Here is a 13,308-nt window from a genome sequence, read left to right as displayed (position 1 = left end):
GAGATTCCCACTGGGATTCCCACCCTAGAGATATGGGGATGGCTGAACACACAACTCCTGAGACTGGACAAATAAGATCAATAGTAGTTTTTTGGTCACATAAACTCATGGCCCAGGGGACGCTGTGTACCATGTAGGGTCGCACAGTGGTTGTGCTCCAGAACACAGTGAAAAAGGAGGGAGTGCAGGATGCAGGCTTTGTGGTAACAACTGGGTGGGGTGACCCCTGGTTTCCACAGAAGGATGTCATTGGCTTATCTGAATAATTCCCTGGGCTGTCAGGGAATTGAGGCCTGCTACTCAGGGAAAAGCAGGCACTGTGCCTGGTCCCTGTGATAAGTAGGGTTGTTTGGCAAGGGGACCTTACCTATGGAAGCACAGGGGGAGGGAGGACATGGACTTCGGCCATTTGAGTTCTTCCTGAATTTACAAGAAGTCAGAGCACACTTAATATGAATCTTAATTTCAAGCCTTATTAAAAGCTATTAAAAATATTTTTTTCTAGAACTAATACTTGAATTCAGCAATGTCACAAGATATAAAATAAACATTCAAAACTGAGTTGAATTTCTATACACTAGCAATGAACATGCAGACACCAAAATTAAAAATACATTTACAATCACTAATAAAAATTAAATACTTAGGTGTACATCTAACAGAACATGTATGGGACTTGTAAATTAAAAACTATACAATGCTCACAGAAGAAATCAAAGATGTAAATAAATGAAGAGATATATCATGTTGATGGATTAGAAGACTAAACAGAGTAAAGATGTGAGTTCCTTCCAAGTTGATATAAAGATTTAATGCAATTCCTATCAAAATCCCAGTAAGATTTTTTGTACGTATAGACAAAATTATTATAAAACTTATATAGAAACACAAAGAAATTAGAATAGCTAAAACAACTTTGCTCCCACTTTATTCATCTTTTTCAGTTTACCCAATTTCAAAACTTATTATAAAGCTATAGTAATCAAGACTGCATAATATTTACAGAAGGATAGACATACATTATATTAATGCAATAGACAGAGAACCCAGACATAGTCCCACACAAACACACCCAACTGATTTTTTGACAAAGGCAGAAAAGCAATTCAGTGCAGGAAAGATGGTCTTCTCAACAAGTTATAGTTATTTACAGCTTGTGAGGAAATCACAGGCCCAAAACTTGGGAAACAGGGCCAGCAAAGAAGGCAGAGAGTGGTTTGACTGAGGTACTACCAGGTGGTGATGAGAGGGAAGGGATAGTTTGCCCCCAGCTCACATGATACCTGCAAGCACCAGATAAATTTCTTTCACCTTTCTGAATTCAGAAACCTGGACCTGAAATCTTTATTTTGCTGCTTCTGATTTATCAGCTCCATGGGCACTGGTGATTTTCCCATCAGCTCCCACTCTATAAATTCCGGTCACTCTTACTTGAGAATATAGGGCACAAGACTCCGGTACCCTTCCCATTAACATCATTTTCAGACTATATAAGGTAGCAAGATGGCTCTCAGTAGCTCCAAACTTAACATCCTCCTACATTCAAGTCTGGCAGAAAAGAGAGCTCTTCTAAATTTAGCAACTTCCATTCAACTCCTGGGATTTTGATTAGACTAGTCTGGTTACCACTCTCCTCAAGAGCCACCTGCCCCGGCCCAGTGGCTAAGTGATTTTGTCTGCTGATTGGCCAGGCCTGGGTAAGTTTCCACCCCCAGAGTCAGGCATAGTGTATCACCTCATCCATGTGAACTGAAAGAAGAGAGATTTAGTTCTGCAGAAGAAAGGAATACTGAATAGCCAAAGCAACAAATATTCACTATAGCTTCTTGGGGAGAAATCCCATGGTGAATTCCCCAATATTGATGTTCACAGGGCTTTTACACTTCAGTGTCTCTTTTCTTGAATTTGTCAGAGGATGCAGAGTAGTTGGCAGTGACCCTTCTCTAGCCAGGACCCTTCTGAAGGACTACTCCTGCACTGTCTCCTACTTAAAGGCACCATGCAGCCTGAGAGGGTTATGCTTGCCATCTCCAGACTTCAATTCTGTGTCATAAACTTCCAGACCCTCAACCAGGAGCTTAAATGGAACTAGCTGGTCCTGCAAAGCAGTTGCAGGAAGTCTTTGGGGTGGCCCTGAGTGAAAAATTGACCAAACGCCTTTGAATCACCAGCTTTTCTGAATCAAAAGCTCATCAAACAGAGGTGTTTGCTAGTTAAACAGCAGAGATATGTTGATGCATCTGCTTCTACCTCCTTTCAGGCACCTCCGGTGTCACCATCCAGATCTATGGGACTGACATCTTATACTACTTGCTGTTGACACTTTTTACCCACAAACACCCGTGGAATGTGTACACTGCCAAGCTGAGAGACTATGCTCATTCAGTGGTTTGCATGACTCTGTTGGCCGAGGACCACTCCAAGAAAATGGTGTATTTTATCCCATCACCTCCCCTGGAAAATCTCCCTAACCTCAGCCATTCTCCACTGTCATCTACCTTGGAGACAAATGAGCTCTTATGCCTCCATTGAATAAGCAAGCAAGCTTGTGATATTTGATCTCACCCCAAGGTGTGTGTCCTGGGTTTTTGTTGTTGTTTGTTTATTTTGCTTTTTTAAAAATGAGTGTGATTCAAGGTTCTTAAAGGTTTGAGTATATCTGTTCCCTGCTCCCAACACCTGACAGAAAATAAAATGGAATAAACAAACACTTCTTTTTTGTCTAGAAAATGTTTTATAGTAAATCCATAGGGCTGGCCAGTTAGCTCAGTTGGTTAGATTGCAGTGTTATAACATGAAGGTCAGGGGTTCAGATCCTTGTACTGGCCAGTGGCCCAATAAATAAACAAATAAATCCAGTACAAAATGTATGTACTGAACATCTTGAATATGCATAATAATGAAAAAAGCACCTGTGAAACAAAGCACCCACTCCAATCTGAGAAAATGAAGAGGTGTCTATGTCCTCCTTCCAGTAGTCCTTTTCCCTGCCCTCCTGTGTCCCGCCCTCCCCACTCCCTAGAGGTCACCAATATCTCATATTATCCACTTGTGTGTTGCTGTAACAGAATACCTGAAAATGGGTAATTTATAAAGAAAAGACGTTCATTTGGCTCACGATTCTGGACAGCTGTATTTGGCATGGGCATCAGACTGCTTCTATTCTTGGAGGAAAACTGCAGGACAGCCAGCAGGTACAAGGAGACCACATGGTGACAGGAAACAAGAAAGAAAGAGAGGGGAGGTGCCAGTCCTTTAAACAACAAATTTTTTTGTTATTAGAGTGAGAAGTCACTCACTAATCGTCCCCCCCCCCCCCGCGGAGGTCATTAACTTATTCATGAGGGATCCCCCCCCATGACCGCAGCACCTCCCCACACTTCCACATTGGAGATCAAATTTCAACATGAACTATGGGGATCAAATATATCCAAACTATATTATCCTGATTCCTCCTCCCCGCCCCAATTCCTTTGCTTTTTTGTATAGTATTTTACCACATACGTATGTTTCTCTTAACATTAGTTTTGCTTGGTTTGAACTTTACACAAATGTTATTCTATTTCCTTCTTTCAGTGAACATCATGTTTCTGAAATTCAGCTGTTGATGCTTGTACCTGGAAGCTCTAGCACATTCATTTTCACTGCTACATAGTTTTCCATTGTGTTTGTTTTCCACACACCACTTCCTTTCACAACATTTCAAATGCGATTATGTGTGCAAAAGCCGTAGCAGAGTCAGCACTCCAAAATAATTTGTTAAATTGGTAAATGACACCGAGCCCAGACTGAATGTAACAACTTACCCTTGTTTCTTCTGACTGGATTCTCTGCCCTTCCTCCCAAGGCTGAAGATCCTGCTAGCTCTTCCGCCCTGGGTTAATTACAGTTATAAAATTTTGTGACCAGCAATAAGAAAGCAGGTGGCCCTGCCCATAGCGCCTACACTACACTTCCCAGAAAGCATTGCGGCGCTCTCTTACGTTATTTCAGTTAACTTTTTCCCAAGGAGAACCTCCGTCCGGGTTGCGTGGGCGGGTCCAAAGGAGTTCTCCAATGAGCATCTCCGTAGGCTGAGAGGGCGGGGAAATTGTCCAGTGAGCGACATGACAGATCCACCAATAAGAGGGAAGGTTGCTGGGGCTGTCGAGATCGCGTCACTGAGCCGCGCCCGCTAATGCGGGCTCCTTGTCACCTGCCGTCTGCCTGTGGCTCGCTCCTTCCCCTCCTCCTGTCGACCCCGCTTCCATGTCCCTGGTGGTCACAGCAGCCCAGAACCTCCACGCCCATGGCTGCTAGCCGGAAGGAGTCTTCTTTCACCTCCTGTTCTTCCGCCTCGAGCTGCGACGCAGACGACGAGGGCGTGCGCGGCACCTGCGAAGATGCTTCTCTGTGCAAGAGGTGCCTGCAGGGAGTGGGGTTAGGATCCGGCATCGGGGACTGAGACCTTCGTGGGAGGTGGGCCTGTGGCTAAGGAATACCCTGGGGCGCCAAGAGGGATGCCGTCCCCAGCTCGAGGGATCCTTGCTTCACTCCTGTGAAGTGCACAGAATAGGGGACCATTTATTTGACTTATAATTTGTGAGTTCTTGCTATGTGCCGGGCATGGTGCAAGCCTGGGGTACTGTGAATAGGATTATGGCGCTGACCCAGGCAGACGTGATCTTGGCCTTCTTGATGCTAAAGTCTTGCTGGATAGACAGACATGAAGGAAATAACTAATTTTTATGGGTTATGAGAGAAGTGTACGTTCTTCCTCTTTTGTAGGTCACATTCTTTTGGGAGTTTTTGGGAGTTGTCATGATCCCCACTGTGCACCTGAAACTCAGACCAATGGGGAAAATTACCTGTCCAGGGTCACTAATATTTGTTTGCAGAGCCAGTACCACACCAAGTCTCCACTATTAGGGGTGTGGTAGCAGGGGATGCGGCGTTGGCAGCACAGATGTGTGTCCGAGGAAGAGAAAACATGAGGCTTGAGTGTCCTCCATTCATTCATTCATTCAGTTCAACAAAAATGATTGAGAGCTTCCTTGGTGTCAGGCCCTTACTTTGGGCTGGTTGGTGGGGATTCAATAATTGGGAATACATGAAGGGCAGGACACATATGGTGTCGTATATACTGGAACTCACAGCTTAGATGTGCAAGACAGACCGGAAACAAGTAATTATCCATGAAATACATAATTACGATTTTGTATTGAGCGCTGAGAAATACAGCCTTCCATTAGAGTTTGTACTGTAGACAGATGTCTAAGCTGAGAACAAAAGGCTTGAAAAATAGAGGCGTAGGAGAGATCTGTTCAGGCAGACCAAGGGAGGAGTATGGACTGTTTGAGGAACTGAAAGAATATCCCCAAGGCGAGAGAAGTAGGCCAGGGCCACACAGGGGTTGTGGAGTGGGGAAAACCAATTTTGGATGAAGTCTTGCACTTTTTGTAGGTTCTTGGAGACTAAGCTTAGTGATTCTGAACATGAACTCTGGAGCCAGACTGTCAAAGTGAGCTCTGCCACTTACTAGCTCTGTAAACTTGGACAAGTTACTAAACCACTCCGTGCCTCAGTTTTCTGATCTGTAAAATGGGGATAATTATACCCACTTCATGGGTGGTTATGAAGATACGTGATATTTAATATTAGTAGAGCACTTAGTGCAGTGTCTGGCATGTGGAGGGTATTTGTAGTGGTTGATTAAATAAATAGATAAATACATAAGTAGTAAAAGCTTGGAGGCGGTCCCTGGTGAAATTTGTGAATTTAAATGGATTAGACTCGGCTTTATTTCTTCTCTAGCTTTCAGTTGTATTGACTACATCTGTAGCAGTGTTGAATTAGAAATAATTTTTCTCATAATGACTGCTATTTGCTAAGAAGACCTGAAATTCCATGATAATTATCAGAGAGAAATAAAATTCTTTTCAGTTGCACATTAGGGCTAGGTTTATTTAATATTTTTTGGTAATAGTTTTTGCAAACTTGCTTACTTAAGAAAAAGTAAATTAGTTATAAAATAGTATAAAACAGAAAAATACGGAGAAATAGTGTAACTAGAGCATTCCTTTCCTTGACATTCTGTTGGATAGTTTTTATAATTTCAGGTCTCTCTGCCTCAGTTTCCAATGCCCTCTGGGTCTACAACATCTAAACATCATAGGGGAAGGCTGGGTTTGGAACTGCGAAGAAAATAAAGTAGTAGTTCCCAGCCTGAACTGCATATCAGCATAGTCTGTGGGCCTTTTAAAAAAATGTATAGATGTTCAGGGTCTACTCTAGATCCATGAATCAGAATCTTCTGGGATAAGTCCTGGAGTGGTAAAGACAACGCGTGCTTGCCACCTGGATGCATTCATCAAAGCTTTATTGCACTGGGTTTTCCCTCATCTGAAAAAAACATTCAAAGAGATTGTGAGAATCCATAAGTAAGCATTTTAAAACAGTTTGCATGACTTGACATCTTTTAGGTTCTGTGATACAGTGATCTACATCTTCACTATAACATACTAAATCCTTAAATCTTGTCAAAAAGTAACAATGTTAAATAAGGATACCTCGCACGAATCATGGGCAAATTATTCTCCTTTCTCTGCCTCAGTTTCCTCCTCATTAAAAGGGATATGATAATGGTAACCTACTTTTTAGGTGTGAGGATGAAATGAGATAATTAATGCAGAGCAGTTGGCACAGGATCTGGTTCAAAGTAAAGCCCTCAATAAATATTATCACTAGTTTTGATTTCCCTCCAGCCTGAATATTATTAGGTTGAAGTTGCTGAAAATGTAGTAGCTGTGGGTCAGGGTGGTTACTGCCACTCTGAGTTACAGCTGTAAAATCCTTAAAATCAGATTTTAAAAGGCAGCATTTCGGGGCACCTACAGTTCTGTTTCTTCTGGTTTAGTTTGCTCTCTCCTTTGGTACAGAGTCCTTCTAGGGATAATGTTGATGTTATCCATCTCAGAGGGTTGTTGTGCAGATTAAATGTGGAATGCTTCCAACTGCTTGGCACACAGTAGCTGTTCAAACTTGGTAGTTTTTGTCATCACCAACACCCCCATCATCATCAGACTTAGCATCATCATCATGATGGACTTGTCCTATCAGTTAGAATTTTTCTGATTGACTATATAAGATTATGCTTACTAATTCCATTTGATTGAATACGTATTGATTGAGCACTTACCATGATAGCTTCTCTCCTCTATTATGCTTGCCATTCTGTGCCTGTTAGTTCACCACTCTTTTATTTACCTCTTATCCAACCCCTTCACCATACGCTTACCATGTCCTGTGAATTCACTCCTCCATCATCAACAGCCTCTTCTATCTCCTCAACCTTTCCTTAGCCATTCTCCCCTCCTTTGCCTTAATCCTGACCTTCCATGGGGATAACCTTTTCTCGAAGCTCTCAAGTGATGCCTGTATTTTCTCATCCCTGCATATCTCAGGATTGGGGGTTTGAGATTTGTGTCCTCCCTGTTCTTTGTTCCCTCACCCATTTATTTGCAAGACGTTGTGTCCAGCCAGGGCTGTCCTCCCCACTGCCGCTCTCTGCCTTCTCCTGGTTATTCATCTAGTTCATTGAAGACTTGGGTCCTGGCTCACAGCCTTCCTCTCCACCTTAATTCTTGACACATCTTAGTGACTTTAGTGTCCATGTAGAGGACGCAGCCTACAAATGGGGCACAATCTCTGTGAGATTGTCATGTGTAACAGGAGAACAACATGGCCTCACTGTGGGCACCAGGCCAGCTTCCAATGACATTATGTCCTGGCTTACAGTACCAGGTCAGCTGGTAGATGTCAGTGCTGCTTTTCACAGTTTAGGAGGTGAGTCTTAAAAAGATAAACAGGTGTTTGCCAGGCAGAAGAGAATAACATGAGCAGAGGCATAGACATGGAAGCAGAAGGGTGTGTTAGGGAAGCTTGACCTAGGGCGGAGAGTGGGTAGTAAGAGGGAATTCCAGAGAGGTCCAAGATGGAATCGTGGAAGGTCCTGAGGAGTGTGAGTTTCATCCTGAGGAATTTTAAGTGGGGGAACTGACATGATCTGGGTTTACATTTTAGAAAAATCCCCAGCCCCTGTGCAGGAGAGAGGTTGGTGACAAAGGGAAAGTCTTGTCTTCTTTGCCACAGTCCCTGCTTGGGCTCTCCTTGTTCATCTGACCTATCGCAACCTGTCCTTACCTGCTGGCCAGGGGCATTTTTCTGAATCACCAATCTTATCCTATCATTTGCTTAAAACTTTTCCATTCCTCAATAGCTACAGGTAAAAATCGACACTTTATTGCATGATATGCTTTTCACGATCTGATCACTGTAGCCTGGATATCTGACTGCCTACTGGAAATCTCTACTTGGATGTCTCAGAACTATTTCAAATTCACTATTTCCAAAGCCGTGCTGGAGATCACCTTCCCCTTTCTCCTTCCTGCTGTCCTTCCCCCAACTCAGTGAATGTGGCCCTTGTTCTTTCAAGTCAGGAGTGAAAAAGGTAGAACTCAGAACTGCCCTTTCACAATCACCCTTATGTGATCAGTCACCCAGACCTGTTGACTTTATTCGCTAAGTGTTTCTGGAATCTGCTTCCTTTTCTCCTCCTCTGCTTCTGGCATTTAGTCCAAGCTAGGGGCATCTGTGATCTGAGCTGTGCACTAGTCTGCCAACTGGGTTCCCCCAATCACTCTTATCTGCCCCAAATTCCTGTCTCACACTGAAGCCAGAGGTTTGCAAAAGGCCCATTCGAGCACATCACTGCCTAGTTCGATGGCTTCATGTTGCTGTTAAGACAAGACCAAAGTCTACGTGGTCTGCAGGGTGCTGCCTGCTGTGTGCATTTCCCCCAGCCTCGCTTCACACCGCTCGTCCTTTGCCTTTGCCATCCCTTTAGTTCTTCAGCTGCGCCCCGCTCCTGCCTTCCTCCAGGCCTTGGAGCTGCTGCTCCTTCTGCTTGGAATGCTGCCTCTCACCCCCGCCCCCCCACCTAACCAGTTCCCCATCATCTCTCAGATGAACACATTCACTCGGCATTCTTTATTGAGCACCTGCTGAACCCATGAGCACTGTTCTTGATGCCGCAGTCACAGAAGTGACAAAACACACAGAAGGGAGCTCTTAAAGAGCATCGATTCTAGTTGGGCCACGGCCGGGAGACAAGCAAGCAAAATGCCTGGCCTATCAGGTGGTGGGAGATGCAGTAGGCAGGTGGGAAGGAGTTTTCATTTGAGATGGGTTGGCCAGGGAGAAGGTCAATGCAGAGGAAAGGTGGCAGGGGGTGAGGGAGTGAGCCCTGTGGATATCTGGGGAAACAGTGTCCTGGGCGAATAGAGAGTAGACAGGCTCTGAGGCAGGAACTGGCCTGACTTGTTCCAGGAACAACAAGGCCAAAGTAAGGGAGAGGGAGATGAGCACCAGATGGAATCGGGAGGCTGTGGGGGCTGGTAGTGAGGGCAGATGCTGCTGAGCTTGCGTGGTGGGCTCTTGTAAGGACCTCACTGTTACTCTGAGTGAGATGGGAGCCATGGGAGAGTTTTAAATGAAGAATGAGATGACCCGACTTGGGTGACAGCAGGGTCACTTCAGCTTCTTTGTTAAGAACAGACTGTAGGGGGCAAGGATGGAGGCAGGGAGGTGAGTTACTGGCTGTGGAAATATCCCAGGTGAGAGATGCTGCTGCTTGGATCAGGACAGTAGTGTTGCAGGTGCCAAGGATCCATCAGATTCTGGATGCATTTTGAAGGTAGGGCTGATAGAATGTGCCCACAGACTGGGTGTGGGGTGACACTGAGGAGTTCAAGGTGACTACAAGTTTTTTGGCTTAGTTCAGGTGTGGTTCCTTCAGAGACACCTCTCTGACACACACAGATGAGCTCTAGCCTCCTGTTAAGTGTTCTCATAAAACCCTGTGCATCTCCTTTCTGGTCATCAGCCCAGTTGTGACCCAAATTCATTGTTTAATGTTTGTCTCTTCCAGTAGAATAAACTTGATATAGAGGAGGGACCATGCCAGGCTTTGTGCCATGTGCACAAATGAATATTTGTCAGATGGCTAAAGTGATGAGGAACTGGGTGCAAATGTTCAAGATTATATTTCCAGATGAGGTCTTAAAATTCAAGTTTTTTGTTTTACTGGTTTTGAGTGGTCTGTGTGTCTTAGAAACCAGACCAGGGATTGTAAAGCTGAAATTTCACTGTGAAAATTATGGAACTTAATCTGATTTCTCAATCAAATTGAAAAATGTTCTCCACCCACCCCTTGACCTGGAAATAGATCGCAGGGTCACTTCTCTACAAAGCTGGCTTTTTCCTGAGGGCTTAGGTTCAGGGCCTTTCTAGTGCACTGATTGCATCTTTATAGTTATGCCCCAGAAAGAGAGGTTTAGATTTTGGTCTGAAATATTGTCAAGGCAGGTGCTGCTTTCCATCCCCAGAGAACTGCCACTTTGGAACTAGAACATTCTGTTGAAGATAAATTAGCTGCAAAACTTGCCCATCAGCAGAGTAAAATAAATCATGGAGGTTTTTTGTTTGTTTGTTTTTATTTTGTTTTTTTTTTGAAGGAATGAATTAAATTTTGAAAGCTATCTGCCAAAGGTGATGATCTTAGATCTAGAATATCAATATGATATAATTTTTTTCTCTTAAAAGCTTAATTTTTTTAATGAAAAAAGTGAATAGTTTTTTTCCACTTACTGGCCTAATATGGACATACTGTATATGCCATTTCGTGTAGAACTACCTCATTCTTTTTAATGGCTGCACAGTGTTTCGTAGTGTGGTTGTAGTTTATTTGATTATTCTCCTATTGTTTATTGTTTAGGTGGCTCTAGTTTGGCTATTAAAATAGCATTCATCTATCTTTATTATTTTGTATGTTGTAGGGTTACAGTGTTAATTTTGTCCCAAATCATTAGCCAGTTTCTCCCCACCTGAGCTCTTAAATGGCCTATATTTCCCCATTGGTTTGAAACGTCACTTATATTACATACTACATTTTTTTTTTTTTTTTTTTTTTTGTCTTTTTGTGACCGGTAAGGGGATCACAACCCTTGGCGTGGTGTCGCCCGCACCGCGCTCAGCCAGTGAGCGCACCGGCCATTCCTATATAGGATCCGAACCCGCGGCAGGAGCGCCGCTGCACTCCCAAGCGCTGCACTCTACCGAGTGCGCCATGGGGCCGGCCCTACATACTACATTTTTATATACACTTTTACATGGCAATGCATTTGTCATCCTTGACTTCCAGTTGAAATTGCTGTTTTTTCATTCTGATGACCGAAAACGTTGACTCACAAAGTTACTTAGTTGTAAATTGAGTCAGAGCTCCCATAGGTTGTTTCATAGGATAAGGATAGTTTGTACCAAGGGATTTCAGAATTTTCTTAGTCCATTTGAGCAGCCTTGCTCTGGGAAGGAAGAAAAAAAAGAAGGGATACTAGCAAAAGACACATGTCCCTAGTCTGTCCCTTTTCACTAGGAAAGCAATAGCTTTTCAGGAAGCCCTACCTGGGCATCTTCTCATTGACCAGAGCTAGGACCCAGGGAGATAAGTATTTCTAATACAGCAGGTTAATGCCTCACACAAAATTGGGGTCATCTTAGTAAGGAAGAAGTGGGTGGATGTTGGAAGGAAAACTTGGAATGTCTGCTACACGGTCATTTTTTTTTTCCTTCAGAATTTCCTCAGGTATTCTTAATTTACAGTAGAGGGAGAGGAAGTGGGGAAAAAGGGAAGAACGGAGGGAGAGGGAGATAATTTACAGGTAATAAAATGCTCAAATCTTCAGTGTTCATTTTGACGAGTATTGACAATTGTACATACCTGTGTACCACCACCCAAAACAAGATATAAAACATTTCTGAAACTCCAGAAAGTTCTCTGGTATCTCTTTCTAAGTAATCTCCTTCTCCCCAACTACCAACCATTTTCTTATCTTGACTACCATACATTAGGTTTGCCTCTTCTTGAATGTTATGTAAATGGAATCATACAGTATGTATTCTTTTGTGTGTCTTTTACTCAGCAAGTTCTTTGGGATTCATCCATGTTGTGTGTGTTGTCAGATATAAACAAAGCTGGACACTAAAGTGGTAATGACAGATTTTAATCGGTGATAACTCTTGCAATTAGTTTAATTCAGTCCAGCATGAATGAACTCAACTTTGATTTGTACAGAGGTGACTGGAGTTTTGAAGAGAGAATAGGGAATTAGGGAGGGAAGCGGGGGCTCAGTAGATTCAGGGAAGTGAAAACTACAAACAGTGGGAAGGGAGGGTCGGTTCCTGTGGAACCCAGCTGGGTTGGCTAACTTGCACTTATCCACTTTATGCTCCTGCCTTCCCAATAGAGACTGGGAAACAGGGGCCCTATCTGCAGGTGGTGGCTGGAGCAAAGAGTACATTTTTTTGGCAGCCTTGAGTGTTCTCAGGTAGGCACTTTAAAGGGGTAATCCTGGGGATGTGTAGTTGAGCTGTTAGAAAATACGTTAGCATTCGCATCTTCATAGGCTGCAGTTGAGACTCGGTTAAGAGGGCTCAGAGGAGCCTGGCTAGAGTTCAGTCAAGGAGACGATCAGTGTAGTTTGTTCCTTTCTAATGCTGTTTGAATATACCACGATTCATTCATTTATGCACGTGTTGGTGGACATTTGAGTTGTGTCCAGTTTTTGGCCATTGTAAATAGGCTGCAGTGAATATTCTTGTATAAGACTTTCATTTCTCTTGGATAAATAGAATTGCTTAGTCATAGGGTGGGTATACACTAAACTGCTAAACTAATTTCCAAAGTGGTTTATCAGTTTACACTTCCCATCAGTAATGTATAAAAACTCCAGTTGCTCCATATGCTTTTTAACATTCGGTATTGTCAGTGGGTATGAAATAGCATCCCATTATGGTTTTAAATTACATTTCTCTGATGACTAATGATGTTAAGTATCTTTCATGTGCTTATTGGCCTATCCTACATATTCTTGTCTAAACTGTCTGTTCAAGTCTTTTGCCCACTTTTTGTTGATAATGTTGTTTTTGATTTGTTGGAGTTCATCATGTATTTTGGATAGGAATCCTTTATGAGATAGACGTATTGTAAATATATGTATATGTATACATACACGTATAGGGCAATGAAATTTTAGAATATCATTTACATAAAAAACAAAGTAGGAATAAATCTAATGAAAGACATCAAACACCATTACACAGAAAAGTATAAAATATTGTTGAGAGAAATTAAAGAAGACTTAAATTGGAAATAGACTTTGTTCATACATTAGAAGACTTGATGTTAAGATTTCTGTTTTCCTCCAAATTGAC

The 13,308-nt window shown here is 42.9% G+C and overlaps 1 protein-coding gene across 1 annotated transcript in view; it reads left to right on the top strand.

Annotated features, from left to right (window-relative positions):
• Positions 1-4,177: 4,177 nt before the first annotated feature.
• LCMT1 (leucine carboxyl methyltransferase 1) overlaps positions 4,178-13,308 on the top strand; it is a 51,074-nt gene continuing 41,943 nt past the window's right edge. Inside the window, exon 1 of the mRNA XM_063100327.1 lies at positions 4,178-4,401. Within this exon, the coding sequence (XP_062956397.1) occupies positions 4,178-4,401 (224 nt within the window). The remainder of the gene's footprint in view (positions 4,402-13,308) is intronic.

The sequence above is a fragment of the Cynocephalus volans genome, chromosome 6 (genome assembly GCF_027409185.1).
Source record: "Cynocephalus volans isolate mCynVol1 chromosome 6, mCynVol1.pri, whole genome shotgun sequence".
NCBI classification, from domain to species: Eukaryota; Metazoa; Chordata; class Mammalia; order Dermoptera; family Cynocephalidae; genus Cynocephalus; species Cynocephalus volans.
The sequence above is the reverse complement of the archived record's forward strand: the minus strand, read 5'-3'. Positions and strand labels throughout refer to the sequence as shown.